We start from the raw sequence: 18,776 nt of genomic DNA on the forward strand, positions 1-18,776 counted from the left end.
AAATGTTCAGCACAACATTGTGTTCTGTGCTGTATTGTTCTGTTCTAAAGGGGAACTGATGGATGTAGTATATTTTGATTTCCAGAGGGGATGCAAGGAGCTGGCATGAAAAAGGAGTCAAGGCCTGGGGCTGATCAACCATGATCTTTGAGGATAGTGAAGCAGATTTGAGGCGCTGAATAGCATACACTTCCTCCTATTTCTTTTATTATGTTCTACCCAGCCAAGTTGATTTTATTTGATTAGTATCTGAACGTTTGCCAAGTTGGTTTGGGGGAGGATGTGGCTGTTTGAGCTACCTTTCTTTCCAATGGGTCCACTAGATCATGCAAAGTGCCAGCTGATGGTGCTTCTAGGTGCTTGCTATCAATTTTGAAATCTCTGAAACATCCAAATGCAGGGATCACTGCGACACTGGACCTCCGATCTGGTCCTCCAGTAACAACTGAAGGCTGATCTGGTACATTGGAGATGATGAATGTTGTCTAGATCTGCCTTCATCAAGAGGAGGTTCCCAGTTATGGAAAATGGTCCACGTTTTCCAGGATCTCACTGGTTAATATGGGAGGTGTTGTGCTGTTGGAGTTCATTGCTAGAGGACCCTCTTTTTTTTTTTTAACTGGGTGTTTAGTAAAGACCTATTTTCCTATGCGCTTTGGAGAAGTTCTGATTCAGCAAGCACACAACTCTCATTTGTATGCTGGAGCTCAGTGACTGAGGTTATAGTTGCTTTGGTTTTAAGAATGCGATTGGTTAAACTTTTGTTCTATAAATTTGTGGGAAATTCCACAACATACTGACACCAATCCTGCTTTCTGTACTGAGTGTAAGGTCTGTTTGATTAGCTGTGACAGAGGATGAACAACTCATGAGTCTGAACAAGGAGAAGCATTTGTTCTAACAATAAGGCGTAGTTTAGATTAGATTCCCTACAGTGTGGAAACAGGCCCTTCGGCCCAACCAGTCCACGCTGACCTTTCGAAGAGCAACCCACCCAGACCCATTCTCTACATTTACCCCTGCACCTAATAATATGGGCAATTTGGTATGGCCAATTCACCTAACCTGCACATCTTTGGACTGTGGGAGGACACCGGAGCACCCAGAGGAAACCCACGCAGACACATGCATTTGGAAAGATAAGGTTTGATTAGGAATAGTCACATGGCTTTGAGTGGGAGATCATGCCTCACAAATTTGTTAGAGTGCTTTGAAGTGACCAGGAAGGTTGATGAGGGCAGGGTGGTAGATGTAGTCTATATGGCTTTCAGTAAGACCTTTGATAAGGTACCACATGAAAGGTTAGATTGCATGGAGTCCAGGGAGAGCTGACAAATTGGAAACACAATTGGCTTGATGGGATGCAGGCCAGACTGGAGACCTGTGACTAGTGGAGTGCCTCAGGGGTCAATGCTCAGCCCATTGCTGTTTTGTTATCCAGATCAATGATTTGGATGAGAATGCACAAGGCATCATTTCGTTTGATGATGACACTAAAATAGGTGGTATCGTGGACAGTGAGAAAGGTTATCAGAAATTGCAGCAGGACCTTGATCAGCTGGGGAAGTGGGCTGAGAAATGGCAAATGGACTTTAATATAGATAAGTTACATTGGTTAGTTAGACATACTTACGAAGATTGTCAAAAACCAGGGCTGACACATCTGACCCCACCAAATCTAGAACTGGACTCCTTGATTCTTTATCCTGGACTGAATGACACTATGAGATTGGTTGGAGCCTAGTATAGTCCAACATTAACCCTTTCAGAACCTTATACCACAGGCACTTGGACAGGCATGGTGGCTCAGTGGTTAGGGATCTGAATTCAATTCCAGCCTCCGTCCCTCTCTTTGTGGAGTTTGCACATTCTCCCCTTATCTGCATCGAGCCCTCCAGGTGCTCTGGTTTCCTTGCACAGTCCAAAAATGTGCAGGTTAGGTGGCTTGGCCCTGCTAAATTGCCCATAGATGGATGTGCAGGCTAAGTTGATCATCCATGGGAAATCCAGGGATAGGGTAGATCTGGGTGGGATGCTGTTTGGTGGGTTGGTGTGGACTCGATGGGCCGAAAGGCCTCCTTCCACACTCTAGGGATTCTGTGATTCTAAGCACTTGTTGCTGCTGTCTTTCCTGCTTTGTTCTCCTTGCTGCTCTGTTCACCGCTTGCATTGCTGCTCTGCCCCTGCCCTAGTTACAAAACTTGTTGAATAAGTGTGAGGTCTTTCATTTTGGAAAGTCCAATCAAGGAGTTTCACCTTAAGGAGTGTAGTGGAACAGAGAGATCTTGGAGTTCGGGTTCACTGTTCTCTGAAAGTGGAGTCACGGGTAGACAGAGCAGTGAAGAAGGCTTTGGCACACTGGCCTTCATCAGTCAGGGCACTGAGTATAGAAGTTGGGGAGTTTTGTTGCAGTTATACATTGAGGCCAAACATGGAGTATTGAGTTCAGTTTTGGTCACCTTGCTATAGGAAGGATGTAATTAAGAGTGCAAAAGAAATTTACAAGGATGTTGCCAGGACTCGATGGTCTGAGCTTAGGGAGAAGTTGGACAGGCTAGGAGCTTTTCCTTGAGAGCATAGGAGACTGAGGGGGGGATTCTTACAGAAGTATGTAAGACCATGAGAGGCATGAATAGGGTGAATGCACTCCAGTCTTTCCCAGGGTTGGGGAATAAAGGACTAGAGGGCATCAGTTTAAGCTTAGAGGGGAAAGAATAAAAGGGAATCTGAGGGGCAATGTTTTTCCATAGAAGGTGGTACACATTTGGAATGAGCTGCCTGTGAAAGTGGTTGAGGCAGGTACAATTATCAACTTTGAAAAGGCGTTTGGACAAATACATGGATAGGAAAGGTTTAGAAGGATATGGGTCAGGTGCGGGGAAATGGAGTTAGTATGGCAGGGCATTTTGGTTGTCATGGACCGATTTGGGTCAGGTATCTCCACGCTGGAGGACTTTATGACTCTATCTTCCTCAGTGGAGGATACAGTAGAGGATCCCTTTGAGCAAGACTGTGTAGGGCACAGCAAACAACACAGAGCACTTAAGGACACTGCCTGAATGGTCCATCCAATGAACCTTATTTCTCCTGCTGTAATGTTGTTCCTGTTGCAGCCCAGGCACTACCAATACCTCCCCTCATGAGACCAGTGTAAAACACAAAGTGCCATCAGCCAGGTCCTCTTTGGGTATCCCTATTAGTAGATCAGCAACCCAACTTTCAGGTTATTGTTACTGTGAGAGCTCCACTTTCTCATGTGTGCAGTCAAAAACTTGTTGCACTTGTTGAAATTCTGCAATTGCAGAAAATACCATTGCTTCTTCATCCTGGCTCTTGAGGTTTGTCCTGAACCTTCAAAAGTATTTGCTTTTCAGAAAAGAGATCTGTCATGTCCCGTATGCATTTGGCATGGCACACTGAAATATTCTGCAAATGTCCTTGTTGGATCATTGGAAAGAGCCAGTAGAAAAGGAGGTCAATGCTGCTATTGATTTTAATGCTACGAGCATCAGATTGCTTCCCAATTCTAATAGACGCATGTTGTCATGAAGCAGCTGACATATCAAAGTTACCACATCCCATAACCACTTAACCTGTATCCATGATTGCCCTCTGATCTCTCAGCATATTATTTGTACAATTACACATCTTTGCTCTCTCACCCTGGCCCTGGTTGCCAGTACCCTGCACTGCCCAGTCCTCTGTTCCCATTCCTTGTTGATATTCTGGCAGTTCTCCAGCATGACCATGGACATTCCAGCAGTTTGTCCACAGTTACAGCATTGCTGTCTGAAGTACCAGGTTGATTTGTCCCATCATCATGACTAGCTGAGGTCATGTGTGAACAAATTTTATAGTAAATAATCTGAACAATATATTATTTGAGGTCCTCCCTCTTGTCCTCACCATTTATGCCCAATGTCCTATGTTTGACATCAAGCAAAACTTGGCCTCTAGCCACTCACTGATCCTCCAGCATGAGATTAGTCACAATGTTGAGACCATCACTTCTGGATGCAACCATAAGCATGGAAATTGGAGCAATGACCCTGGTATATACATAGTGTCATTCCATTAAATATTGTATTTAATATTACTTAGATCTGAACTACGGCTGGGGTCTGTTAGCAGTCCTTTCACTGCTGGCTTCTGACAGATCCCATGTCTTGGATCTGGAGAACATCAAGGTTTAAATAAGAGCTTATTATGCTGCTAAGTTCTCTCTGGATCCACCTCGTGAGCATGCTAACAACAGAGATGTATCAATGGACCTAGCCCTGGGAAGATGCCAGATTACTAGCTGCCTCCAAGAGCAGCTCACTAGCACCTTGACCAGCTCCCAAAGAGCAAATCCTGGGGCTGGACAGCCTGACCGTAGAGTTCCACTCTACGTGGAAGATGACTATGCACAGACTCTGGAGGAACATTTTCTAACCGAGGAACTGCCTGTTTTGTAGCGCTGGAGCTGAAGGCGAAAGTCGGTACTCACCTGAGATGCTGACAGGCCTACTGCAGAAGCATTTCTATAGATGTTGAGTGTTGGTCATAAACCAACTGATCAGTGCCACAGTGGTACCAGTTGGTTAGTTTGATTTGTTCCAAATGTTCAGAACATGCTGAGGTACTAGGTCTCTGGCTCATGGTGGGAGTTATGTGCTAGTGTACTTCCATACCCAGGTAGTGAGTTTGTCTTCAGACCCTGCAGTGACAACTTTGCTGTCTTACAGCAGATCCATGTATACACTGGGGATGGCCTCAATTATGACATTCAATTCTCACTTGTGGAGCATTCTGGTCTTCATAACTTTAGAGGAGTTGCCTGCCTTTTACCACGTTCTGACCATGGCATTACAGGTAGAAGATTGGTTATCTAACAGGATGCAAAGAATGGGGATAAATGAGTGCTTTTCTGGTTGGCAGTTGGTTAGGAGAACGTGAGAACTGCAGATGCTGAGATCAGAGTCGAAATTGTGGTGCTGGAAAAGCACAGCCGGTCAGGTAGTCTCTGAGGAGCAGGAGAGTCGACGTTATGAGCATGACCTCTTCAACAGAAATGTGGGGTGGGGGGTGTCCAAGGGGGCTTAGAGATAAATTGGGGGGCTGGGGGAAGGTAGCTGGGAATGCGATAGGCAGATGAAAGTGGAGAGTGATGATAGGGTGAAGTGGATAAGTGGCTAGAGTTTGGCAGTGGAGGAGGTCAAGGAGTTGTATATCCTTGGCAGAGTGACCTAACGTCTGGAGGAAAATTGCCTCATCTTCCATCCTGGGACCCTCCAATCACACTAGATCAATGTTAATTTCACCTGTATCCTCATTTCCCCTGCCCCCACCTTACTGCAGGCCCAGCCCTCTAACTCAGCACCACCTTCTTGAACTGTCCTACTTGTCCATCTCCCTTCCTACCTATCACCATCACCCTCTAACTTCATCTACCTCTCGCATTCCCAGTGATCTTTCTCTCTTCGCCCCCCCCCCCCCCCCCCAGCCCCAACTCACTCCTATTTATCTCTTAGCCCCCTTGGAACCCCCCCATCCTGATGAAATGATTATGTTTGGATGCTGCCTGACTGGTTGGCAAAGGACAGCTAGAGTTGAAAAGTGTGGTGCTGGAAATCAGTGACTAGCAGTGTGCCTCTGGGATCAGTGTTGGGACAGCAATTATTCACAATTTACATAGATGATTTGGAATTGGAGACCATGCGTTGTCAAAATTTGTGGATAACACTAAAATGAGTAGTAGAGCAAAGTGTGCAGAAGATTGTGAAACTTTGCAGAGGATCTTAGTTTAAATGAGTATGCAAAGATCTGGCAGATGGAGTACAATGTTAATAAATGTGAAGTCATCCATTTTGTTAGGAATAACAGTTAAAAAGCACTATTATTGAATGGTAAAAGAAATTGCCCCATTCTGGTGTGCAGAGGACCTGGGCGTCCTTGTGCAGGAGTCACAGAAGCTTCGTCAGGTAATTAGGAAGGCAAATGGAATTTTGTCCTTCATCGCTAAAGGGATTGAGTTTAAAAGCAGGGCAGTTATGGTGCAGCTATATAGGGTGCTGGTGAGGCCACGCCTGCAGTACTGCCTACAGTTTTGATCTCCTTACTTGAGAAAGGATGTACTGACACTGCAGGGGGTGCTGAGGAGGTTCACTAGGTTGATTCCTGAGTTGAGGGGTTGGCTTATGAGGGAGACTGAGTAAACTGGATTATATTCATTGAAACTTGGAAGAATGAGGGGGATCATATAGAAGCATATAAAATTGAGGGGAATAGATAAGGTTGAAGTAGAGAAGATGTTTCCGTTGGCAGGTGAAAGCGGATCAGGCAAGCATAGCCTCAAAATTAGGGGGATCCGATTTAGGACTGAATTGACCAGGAATGTTTTCACCCAGAGGGTTGTGAATCTGTGGAATTCCCTGCCCAGTGAAGTAGTTGCGGCTTCTTCATTGAATGTTTTTAAAGCTAAGATAGATAATATTTTGAACAGTAAAAGAATTAAGGGTTATAGTGAGAGGGTGGGTAGGTGGAGCTGAGGCTATGATCATTAGTCATGGCCCCAATGAATGGCAGAGCAGGCTCAAAGGGCCAGAAGACCTACTCCTGCTCCTAGTTCTTATGTTCTTCTGACCAAAGTTTCCACTTGGAAACAGTCACCTTTCACTATAGTTCTCCCCTGTCAGGAGTAGAGTTTTCAGTATTTGGCAGAGGAGAAGGCTGCTCTGCTGGGGTGACAAGACTTGAGAATGTGCTCAACAGTGGAGCGATAGCTGTATGGCTGGAAGACCTTTAGCAGATGCACATTATTAATATCCAGTTCACTCAGTCTCAACAGGGATGGTGCAAAAACACAGTACTGGAGAAATCAGCTGGTCTTGCAGCATCTGTAAAGAGAAAAGAAGTTAATGTTTTGAGTCCAGCGACAAAGTTCTGATGACTTGAAACATTAATAAAATCATAAGATATAGGAGCAGAATTAGGCCATTTGGCCCTTGAAACTGCTCCACCATTCGATCATGGCTGATGTGCTCCTCCCCCCATTTTCCTGTCTTCTGTCCATATCCCTTCAACCCATTACCAAATAAAAATGTCTAATTCTTCCTTAAAATTTACTTACTGTACCAGCATCCACTGCACTTTTTTTGGGTTGTGATTTCCACATATTCACAATCCTTTGCAAATATTTTCTTCTCAACTCTGTTTTAAATTTGCTACCCCTTATCCTAAGACTATCACCCCTCACCCTAGAATGCCCCACAAGAGGAAGCATCTGCCTCATACTTTTTTTATCCACACCTTTTATCATAGAACAACACAGCGCAGAACAAACTCTTCAGGCCTTGATATTGTGACAACCTGTGAACTAATCTAAGCCCCATCCCCCTACATTATCCCATTATCATCATCCATATGCTTATCCAAGGATTGTTTAAATCTCCTGATGTGGCTGAGTTAACTACATTGGCAGACAGGACATTCCATGCTCTTGCCACACTGAGTGAAGAACCTGCCTTTGATATGTGTTAAATCTATCACTCCTCAATTTGTAGCAATCATCTTGAATACCTCAACTTGATCTCACCTGAGTCTTCTAAATTCCAGAGAGTATAGGCCTAAACTGTTCAATCTCTCTTCATATGACAAACCCATCATCCCTAGGATCAGTCTAATGAACCTCCTCTGAACTGCCTTCAATGCCACTACATCTTTCTTTAAATAAGCGGACCAAAAAGATACACAATACTCCAAGTCTGGTTCACCAATGCCTTGTATGGTTGCAACAAATACTTTCTTGCCTTTATAATATATTCCCTTAGCTAGAAAAGCCAACATTGCATTTGCTTTCTTTTTTATTTGTTGTACCTGCGTGCTAGTTTTCTGTGACTCATGAATGATGGCACCCAGGTCCCTCTGCACTGTTAACTCTATTTCTCTCTATCATCAAATTTCCAAACTCATTTCTGCAACAGTTTACAGCAATACAGGATCCTCAGCTGCATTAATGGTGGAAGAGTATACAATTAAGGAGGCTATATCTTGTCTTTCATAAAATACTGATTAGGGCAGAGTTAATAAAGAGAAACTACCAAATAAAAAGATACGTGGAAACAGAGTCAGAGGACAAAGATTTAAGATAATTTCCAAAAACGATAGCTGGCCCAATGCAAATGGTCCCTTTTTGTGCCATAAGCTTAAGGGAGACTTCAGTTATCCAAACGTAGGACTGGGATACTTCTAGTTAGGGGCAGCGTGGAGAAAGTATTCCTGAATTACATGCAGGAGAGCTTCCATTTGCAGAATGTTTCAAGAAAGGATGCAGAGTTGTAACTTATTCATGGAAATGAGTTAGCCAACTTGATCAAGTGTTAGTGGGGAACATTTCGAGACAATGATCGTTGTATCATCAGACTCAGGCTGATGATGGAGAATAACATGCAACAATGCAGAGTGAGAAAAATCAATTTGTGGAGAGCAGACTTCAATGTGGCAAAAATGGAGCTGGTAAGATTGACTGGAATGAGAGGTTGCTGGGAAAAACAATATTTGAACAATGAGCTACCTTTTTAAAAAGGAGATGGTTAGGTACAAAGGTATGTTGTGTCAAATGGGAAAGGTAGAACAACTAACCCTGAATGACAAAGGAGATAGAAGTTAAGATTGAGAAAAAATGTGTTTATGTCAGGTGTCAATTAGAAAATAAAATTGAGGAATATTGAAGTCTCCAAAGGGAAATTAAAAAGTAAGAGAAAAGACTGGCAGCCAGTATAAAGACATGTCACAAAGTCTTCCACGGCTATATAGATAGCAAAAGAGTGGTAAAAGGAAGATTAGGCCTATTGAGGATCAAAAAGCAGATCTACACCTGGAGGCAGGAGACATGGCTGAGATGTTAAATGAGGAGTTTGCATCTGTCTTTAGCAAAGAGAGTGATGCTACCTTGGTCATGGTAATAGAGGAGAGAACTCCATTCCAAGAACTGTATCAAAACTGATAAGTCAAAGTGTTGGAAAGACTGTGGTACCTAAAGTTGACAAGGCACCAGGCTTGGATGAGTATTCAAGAATTTTAAAGGAGGTGAGAATGGAAATTGTGGGAGTACAGGCCTCTAACTTTCCTGCACTCAGTGGAGGTGCCTGAAGACTGGACAGTCTTGTTCAAGAAAGGTTGTTAAGGATCATTCTAGCAATTTCAGATAGTCAGTTTAAGTTGAATAGTCGGGAAACTTTTAGAATCAACTATTTTGTGATAGAATTTGTAGTCACATAGGGAAAAAAATTGCATTGATTAGGAAGAGTCGGTGTGGATTTCTAAAGGGAAAATCATATTTAACTAATGCTAAACACAACGGTGACCCCTCTGCTAATTAAACCAAACATCCAGAAAAAAGATCACCTCCTCCTCTCGTGATCTGTTAAAGTATGCGTGACAGAGAACTTCCAATTTCCTCTATTTAAAGAAAAAATATCGGGGCGATCCAAAATGCGGCGATCTAGGAGGATTGCATGGCAGAACTCCACACCACAGCACAAGTGGGACGAACATCTAACCTGTCCAACCTGGACTATTGGGATATTCGGGGGACTCTGGAAAGGTCATGAAGTCCCAGGAAACTGTGAAAAAATCAACTTGCCTGCGTTTTTGCCATCCAGAGATGCTGAAGAAGGGAGGAGGAGTGTCCAAGGCTAGGCAGGATCCTCTGACTCGATTACCTTCTAGGCCCTGGTGAAGGAGCTCGTGAAATTTTGCAAGTCGTTGGGTAAGCAGAGAGAAGCTGGTCCCGATCTCTATCATGCTGCAGCTGGGAGACCTGTAAAAGAGAACAAATGACATTGAACACAGAGTCAGTGGTAAAGCTGATACAAGTCCCTCCAAGAATAGGATCCAAGCCCTGGAAACGCAGGTCCATAATTTGTGTGATCAAATGGATGATCTTGAACAGGGGCAGGAGAAAAAAAAAATTCAGATCATTAGTCTGCCAGAGGGTAAAGGAGGTAAGTGGCTGGTGGAATGTATTGAGGACTGGTTGCTGAAATTCCGTAACTTTGGAGGCTGGAATGAGAGGCTTGAAGATTGAGGGCTCGCTGGGTCGCGGCATGGAGATCAGGTCTGGGTCAACGTCCTCTCTTGGTGCAGTTTCATCATTTATAGAGATAAGGAGAGAATTGTGGAAGGTTCCAGAATCCAGGGGAATGATCCGAAGGCCCTAATTAACAAGGGCTCTAAGATCATGTTTTCCAAGACTTCTCAGCGGCAGTGAACCAGAAAAGAACATCCTATGATGGTGTCAAGAGAAGACTGAGAGAGTTTGGTATCCAGTACTCTGAGGTATCCGGCGGTGCTTTGGCTCACCTTAGGAATATCCGTACATCTTGACACATCGAGGAAGGCAAGAGACTTTGTGGACAAATTAACCTAATCTGAACAATTTAGTATGTACAAATAGTAGTGGTGTTTGGGTATGTATTTTTTTTTTCTTTAAAAAACCAGAGGCAGTCTGGTTGGGGCTTTCTTTTCCTTTTTTTAATTGGTAATCTGGTTTAAACTGTTTGGTGGCGATTGACATGTGTACTTTCAATTTCTAAGTTATGCCAAAGGATGGATGGGGTATTTACCACTTATTTCTGTTTAAAAAAATTTTCTTTATTCATATTGTGTATTTTCTTTCTTTTCTGCTTGTGTTTGTGCTGTTGCTCTAGTTGGGAGAAGGGAAAATGGTTGGGAGGGCTAGACGCCTGCTCAGGGGCAGTTTATGCCCGGTTCAGGTATTTAAATGCCTGGGCTGCAGTCTTGGCAGTGGGACGGGAAATTGAATTTTTGGATAGAATCGCAGAGATGCAGAGCATGGAAACAGATCCTTCAGTCCAACTTGTCCATGCCAACCAAATATCCCAACCCAATCTAGGTCCCACCTGCCAGTACCTGGCTCATATCCCTCTAAACCCTTCCTATTCATATACCCATCCAGATGCCTTTTAAATGTTGCAATTGTACCAGCCTCCACCACTTCCTCAGGGAGCTCATTCCATACTCATACCACTCTCTACATGAAAAAAATGCCCCTTAGGTCTCTTTTATATCTTTCCCCTCTCACCTAAGCTTATGCCCTCTAGTTCTGGAGTCCCCCACACCAGGGAAAAGACTTTGTCTACTTATCCTATCCATGCCCCTCATGATTTTGTAAACCTCTGTAAGGTACGGGTAGGCTCTCCCTTTTGGGCAGGAAGTGAGTTTCCCTATTTAGCGCCATTGGCACTTTATATGTGGTTTGTTTTTTGGTTTTTGTTATATATAATCCTTGATAACTTTGTAGGTTTGTTAAATGTAGTGGTTTTAGTTTATGTAGTTTTTATGTTCAATGGATCTTTTGACACTAAGGCTTGGTGATGTGTGGTTAGAGTTCTTCCTCTCTGGAATTTAAATGTTATTACAAAAAGTTATGGCTAAAGAATGGATTAAATGGTGTAGCTGGAATATCAAGGGGAGTCACTCACCAATTAAGAGGACGAAGGTACTTTTGAGTCTTAGAAAGGAGAAGGTGGATATTGCTTTGTTACAGGAGACACACTTGGATGATGAGCATTTGAAACTACAGCAGAGTGACTTTGATCGGATTTACTTTTCATATTTTGATACCAGAAATAGGGGAATGGCTACATTGGTTGGGAGGAATCTCCCAGTTAAGTTTCTAGAGTGTGTTAAAGACATGCACGGGAGGTTTGTAATTCTCAAAGCCCTGATAAATTGGGAAGAATATTGTGTTTTAAATGTTTATTGCCATCTGGCCCATCCCCTCAAATTTATGCATTCTCTAAACTGATCAGTCTCGAGTCCCAGCATATCATTATAGGGGGAGATTTTAACTGTCTCATGGATCCCACAGAAGACAGGTTGCCCAAAGGCCCCCCGCAAATACCCCCTTTACAAACTAAGCAATTAGTGGATCTGTGTGTGGAGTTAGGGTTGATGGTTGTCTGGAGGCATCTCCACTCTACAGGCAGGGATTTTACATTTGTTTTCCACTCTGCCCAGATGTCACACCAGGATTGACTTTTTTTTTCTGACCCCCGTGGCAACCTTGGACTTGATGGTATCTTGTACGATTGGTAATATTTCCATCTCCAATCACACTCTAGTGGACCTGTTTGGTTAAGATTAAGGACATTACAGTCGGTTTGAGGCACTGGCAAATGGATCCCTTTATTGTCGAGGATAATTTTGTGGAGTACTTCTCTACAGAATTTCGGGCGTTCCTAGACATTAACTCCAGGCTTGGTTAGTAACCCATTCATCTTGTGGGAAACTGCCAAAGCCTATGCCAGGGGGTTAGTTATTTCCTACTCTGCCAGTGAGAAGGGTGAGCTGCAACGTCTCCTCAAAGCACAGTTGAAGGCAGGTGAGAAGGCCCTCGTTGGTCAGGCTATAGGATTTTGACGCTGTGGTCTGCATTGAATTCCGCGCTCAGACAGCAAAGAAGGAACTTACTTCTGCAAAGCAAAGATTATATGAACGTGGTGACAGGCCAGGCAAATACTTAGCATATTTCACCAAGAAAACGAGTGCCCCTCAAGCCGTTACGGCAGTTAAGGAAGGGTCTGGGAACCTAACATATGACTCCAAAAAGATTAATGCGGCACTCCAGAGATTTTACTTTAATTTTATACCAATCTGAGGGTTGCAAGGAGAGGCTGGCCAAAATGGAGTCTTTAGTTTTAAGGATCTGGAGTTCCCGGGTGTGACTCCTGAACCAGAGTCTTTTCTCAACGTACCCTTATCAGAATAAGAGGTGCAGGAGGCTGTGAACCAACTTAAGAGTGGAAAGGTGCCCGGTCCTGACGACTTCCCAGCGAATTCCATAAGGAATTTATAAACCTTTGTCAGGCCCGATACTCAACATGTTTAATGGCTCATACAGCCATGATTGTCTCCCGCTATCTCTGAGAGATGCCAGTATTTCACTTATTCTTAAAGGATGGTCCCGGAGGATTGTGCTTCATACAGGCCCATTACACTCTTGGAGAGGATTTTAAAGTCCACATTTAAGACTCTTGCTTTAAGGCTGGAGACTGTGTTACCTTCTATTGTTAAAGAGGATCAGAGGGGCTTCGTAAAGTGCTGCAGATCTTCCAATAATGTTAGGAGGCTGCTTAATGTAATTCACGCATGTCAACAACAGTCAGTACAGAGATTGGTGATTTCGCTAGACGCAGAGAAGGCATTTGACCGAGTTGAGTGACCGTACTTTTTCTAAACTGTGGAGCAGTTTGGCTTGGGCTAAGTCTTTGTAAGATGGGCAAGATTCTCTATAGTGACCCTCTCGCTGTGGTCACCACAAATGGGGTGCGATCTGGCAATTTTAACATTTTTAGGGGCAGCCAGCAGGGCTGTCTCCTTTCGCCACTGCTTTTGACGCTGGTGATTGAACCATTGGCGGAGGCCATTTGTGGGAATCCCAAGATATCAGCTCCAGAGGTGGGGTCAAAATTACATAAGATTTTGTTGTATGCAGATGATGTCCTAATTTTTTTGTCAAATCCAGCAGTTTTGGTGCCTTGCCTGATACAATGTATCTGCACGTTTGGAGCTTTTTCCGGGTACAAGATTAATTTTGCAAAATCGGAGGCTATGCCTATGGGTGGTCTTAGGAAGGAGCTTTTGCTTTTCCTGATATTAATGATCTGCATTGTTGTACAGGGGATAATTTCAAAATTTCAGGTAACACAAGCCTTGGAAGAATTGTAATTGTGAGAACTCCAAGAATGACAGAGACAAATTAGTGGACAGATAATTGGCATTTGAGTTTCAATGCAGGCAAGTGTGAAATGATGTATTTTGGTAGGAAGAACATTGAAAGGCAATACAAAATAGAAAATACAATTCTAAAAAGGGTGCAGCAGCAGAGGGACCCTGGGTGCACAGATGATTAAAAATGGCAGGAAATGTGGAGAGAGAAACAAGTAGAGTAAAATTTAAAATTAGGTTTGTTGTCAAGTATAAAGTATAGTGAAATGTCTCCAATGTTGCCACACAAGGTACCATCTTAGGTACTAAAGTAGATAAGGTACAAAATAGAGAAATAAAGAGAAAAGCTAAGAATTCTACATTAGTTCTTCATAGTATAAATTAGGAAGATAGAGAAATAAAGTTTGAAGATAAACATTACAGTCTTTCTATACCCTGAAGTATCTTCATGCTGTGGACTTTCTTTTTCGTGATCTCACTCTCCCTGCAATAACGGCCTCAAAGTCTTGACAGGCTGACCACACGGGGCCCCAGTCCACTAGCCAACCCATCTGGGCCACCAGCCCGCCGGCTGCTTTGCTTAGGCCCCATGACCACTGACTGCCCTACTTGGCTTGGACCCACCGACCCATGGCTAACCTGCTCTGAACCGTTGTCCATCCTGCTCCAGGCCCTCATCTACCGCAGTGCTGCTGCTCTCTTCACAAGCCAAGGTAGGTTTTAAAAAAAAAACTAAAGGAACAAAAGATAAGTAGATGGAAGGGACATGCCCCATGCTGAGTCCAGACACTGCCTAATCTGTTGCCATCATCTTGGAGTTACCTGGAGTACAAGAGCAAGGATGTGATAATGAACTTACACAAGAACTTGGTGAGACCTCAGCTGGAGTATAGTATACAGCTGTGGGTGCTACAGTATAGGAAGATGTGAATGCATTGGAGAGAGTGCAGAAGTGATTTACAATGATGGTTCCAGGGACAAGGAACTTCAGTAATGAGAAGTTGGGACTGTTCTCCTTGGAGAGAAGGCAGCTGGAGAGAAGATTTGATAGGGATTTTCAAAATCATGAATGGACTGGATAGAGTAGATAGGGAGAAAAGGAACAAGAGGGCATACGTTTAAAGTGATGTATAAAAGAAGCAAGGGTGAAGTGAAGAAAAGCATTTTCTCACTGAGTAGGGATGTTATGAAATGCATTTCCCAGAAGTATGGTAGATGCAGGTTCAAAAAAGAAGAGGGTCTTGAATGATTATTTGGAGAAAAATAATTTGCAAAGTTATGCAGAAGAAAAGCAGGATATTAATACAAGGTAATCATGCTCTTTTAACAAATTGGTGCAGACATGATGGACCGAATGGCCTCCTGCACCGTAACACTTTTGTGATCCAGTGAAACTTCTACTTTATGACAAAATTATTTTTTAAAATTTCAGTTGCAGTATCTGTACAAGGAAACAGATTAAAGCATTCATCATTCCAGCCTCCCAATTCAGACTCCTCAAGGTAAGCTGCGTCATAAAGTTGAAACTCTATTCGGTCTTCAGCAATGCTAAATTATACAGTATAGAAGAGGTCATTTGCTTTATCAAGTCTATACCGCTAAAGTGACACTAAACCTATTCTAGACCCATCTTCCACCATTATGTATCCTGGAGTATAATTTAAATTGATTGGTTAAATTTTGAAATGTTGTGAAAACATAGCAACCAAAAGTCCCACAGGCCTGTAGCTTTAAACGTTAGGATATTTCAAGTGCTAATCTAAGTATTTTCTAGGAGTTGTAAGGTTAGCACTCATAACTAGCTTCTCAGGCAGTGCATTCAAGACACCCATCACACACTCTCTCTGGGTGAAAAAGAATCCCTTCTAAATCTCCTGTCTTTCAGCTTAAAGTTATAGGGCCTCCCACCCAACCACCTCCTAACCTTAAGGACTAGGGACAAATCAGCTAAGCGTCTCTTTGTTTTTACTTTCTGTTAAGGGGAGTAACAGGGACGGCAGTACAGGGAGAGCAAGGTTCCTCCTGCATAATGTTTGAGGTGAGGGACACCATTAGTGTCCCATCCAAGTACATCTGCAGGAAGTGCACCCAGCTCTCGCTCCTCCAAGGCCATGTTAGGGAACTGGAGCAGAAGCTGGATGAACTTTGGATCATTCGGAAGGCAGAGTCTGTGATAGATGAGAGTTACCGGGAAGTAGTTACTCCCATGCACGAAGAAAGCTGGGTGATTGTTCGAAGGGGGAAAAGACTGTCAGTGGTCATTCCCCTGAAAAATATGTATACCGTTTTGGATACTGTTGAGGGGGATGGCTTACCAGGGGTATGCAGTGAGGCCCAGGTCTCTGGCACAGAGCCTGTCCTTGTTGCACAGAAGGGAAGGAGGAGAGTGTTAGTCATTGGGAGTCAATAGTTAGAGGTTCAGATAGAAGGTTTGTTGGGAACAAACGAGACTCGTGGTTGGTGTGTTGCCTCCCAGGTGCCAGGGTCCGTGATGTCTCAGATTGTATCTTTGGGATCCTGAAGGGAGAGGGTGACCAGCCTCAAGTCGTGGTCCATGTAGGTACCAACCACACACAGAGGGATAGGGATGCAAGGCAGGACTTTAGGGAACTAGGGTGGAAGCTGAGAGCTAGAACAAACAGAATTGCTATCTCTGGTTTGTTATCCGTGCCACGTGATAGCGAGGCAAGGAATAGGGAGAGATATCAGCTGAACACGCGGCTGCAAGGATGGTGCAGAAGGGAGGGTTTCAGGTACTTAAATAATTGGGGCTCATTCTGAGGAAGGTGGGAACCATCCAAACAAGATGGTCTTCACTTGAACCAGAGATGTACTAATATTCTGGGTGGGAAATTTGCTGGTGCTATTCAGGTGGGTTTAAACTAGCTCAGAAGGGGGATAGGACCCTGTAGTTGCAGTGCACAGGAGGATGAGAGTAGGGAGGACAGGGACAGGATTTCAGTGTCACAGGAATGTGCTGGCAGACAGCATGCTGGTTTGAAGTGTGTCTACTTCAATGCCAGAAGTATCCAAAATAAGGTAGGTGAGCTTGCAGCATGGATGATAGGTGTCTGGGACTTTGACATTGTGGCCATTTCGGAGACATGGATAGAGCAGGGTGAGGAATGGATGTTGCAGGTTCAAGAATTTAGATCTTTCATTAAGAACAGGCAAGGTGGTAAAAGAGGGGGAGGCGTGGCCTTGTTAATCAAGGATAGTATAACAGTGGCTGAGAGAACCTTTGAGAACTCGTCTATTGAGGTAATGTGGGCTGAGGTTAGAAACAGGAGAGGAGAGGTCACACTGCTTGGATTGTTTTATAGGCCTCCGCAGAGTCCAGGGAGATGGAGGAGAGGATTAGCAAATCTATTCTGGGTCGGAGTGAAAGGAATGGGGTGGTCATTATGGGGGACTTTAACTTCCCCATCTTTGACTGGAAATGCTATAACTCTAGTACGTTGGATGGTTCAGTTTTTGTCCAATGTGTACAGGGGGGTTTCCTGACACAGTATGTCGAAGGGTCGACAAGAGGAAAGGCCACACTGGGTCTGGTGCTTGGTAATGAACTAGGCCAGGTGTTTGATTTAATTGTAGGTGAGCACTTTGGAAAGAGTGACCATAATTCCATTTAGTTTAGTGATGGAAAGGGATAGGTACATGCCACAGGTCAAGAGGTATGGATGGGGCAAGGGCAATTATAATGCGATTAGACAAGAATTAGGATGCATAGAATGGGATAGTAAAATGCAAGGGATGCAGACAATGAGCATGTGGAGCTGGTTTAAGAAACCGATATTGCATGTCCTTGATAGGTATGTCCCTGTCAGGCAGGGAGGAGGTGATAAGGTAAGGAAACCGTGATTTATTAAAGAAATTGCATCTCTTGTTAAGCAGGAGGCGGCTTATGTGTTGATGAGACGAGATGGTTCAGATGAGGCGATGGAGAGTCACAGATCAGCTCGGCAGTATTTAAAGAGAGAGTTAAGAGCAGTCTTTAGCAAATAGAATAAAGGAGAACCCTAAAGCTTTCTATTGGTATGTGAGGAATAAAAGGATGGTTAGGGTAGGAATAAGGCCAGTCAAAGACAGAAGTGGGAAATTGAGTGTGGACCCTGTGGAGATCGGAGAAGTGCTAAACAAATATTTCTCATCGGTTTTCACTCAGGAAAAGGAGAATATTGTAGAGGAGAAGAATGAGGTACGAGATATTAGACTAAAAAGGAGTGAGGTTAGTTATGCACAGGTGTTATCAATTCTAGAAAGAGTGAAAGTAGACAAGTCCCCTGGGCCTGATGGGATTTATCCGAGGATTCTCTGGGAAGCTAGGGAGGAGATAGCAGAGCCTTTGGCTTTGATATTTGAGTCATCATTGTCTACAGGTTTAGTACCAGAGGACTGGAGGATAGCAAATGTTGTGCCCTTGTTCAAGAAGGGCAGTAGAGATGACCCAGTGAGCCTTACTTATATTGTAGGAAATGTTTTGGAAAGGACTAGAAGAGATAAGATTTATAATCATCTTGCAAGCAACAATGTGATTTCAGGTAGTCAACATGGTTTCATCAAGCGCAGGTCGTGTCTCTCAAACTTCATTGAGTTTTTTGAGAAGGTTACCAAGCATGTAGACGAGGGTAGGGCAGTTGACATGGTAAACATGGACTTCAGTGAAGCCTTCGATAAGGTTCCACATGGTGGGCTGTTGGAGAAAATGCAGAAGCATGGCATTGAGGGTGATTTAGCAGTTTGGATTAGAAACTGGCTTTCTGAAAGAAGGCAGCGAGTGGTGGTTGATGGAAAATATTCATCCTGGAGTCTGGTTACTAGTGGCGTGCCATAAGGATCTGTTTTTGGACCACTGCTGTTTGTCATTTTTATAAATGACTTGAGACGCAGGCATAGGTGGATGGATTAGTAAATTTGCAGATAACACGAAAGTCGGTAGAGTAGTGGACAGTGTGGAAGAATGTTACAGGTTGCAGGGGGACTTGGATAAACTGCAGAATTGGGTTGAGATGTAGCAAATGGAGTTCAATGCAGCTAAATGT

General features: G+C 43.6%; 1 protein-coding gene across 1 annotated transcript in view; it reads left to right on the forward strand.

The window, feature by feature from the left end:
* The window catches only part of cenpv (centromere protein V), a 43,465-nt gene that overhangs the window by 17,097 nt on the left and 7,592 nt on the right, over nt 1-18,776 (forward strand). The window contains exon 3 of the mRNA XM_060848117.1: nt 15,167-15,236. Coding sequence (XP_060704100.1) covers nt 15,167-15,236 — 70 coding nt within the window. The remainder of the gene's footprint in view (nt 1-15,166; nt 15,237-18,776) is intronic.

This window comes from Hemiscyllium ocellatum, chromosome 31, assembly GCF_020745735.1.
Source record: "Hemiscyllium ocellatum isolate sHemOce1 chromosome 31, sHemOce1.pat.X.cur, whole genome shotgun sequence".
NCBI classification, from domain to species: Eukaryota; Metazoa; Chordata; class Chondrichthyes; order Orectolobiformes; family Hemiscylliidae; genus Hemiscyllium; species Hemiscyllium ocellatum.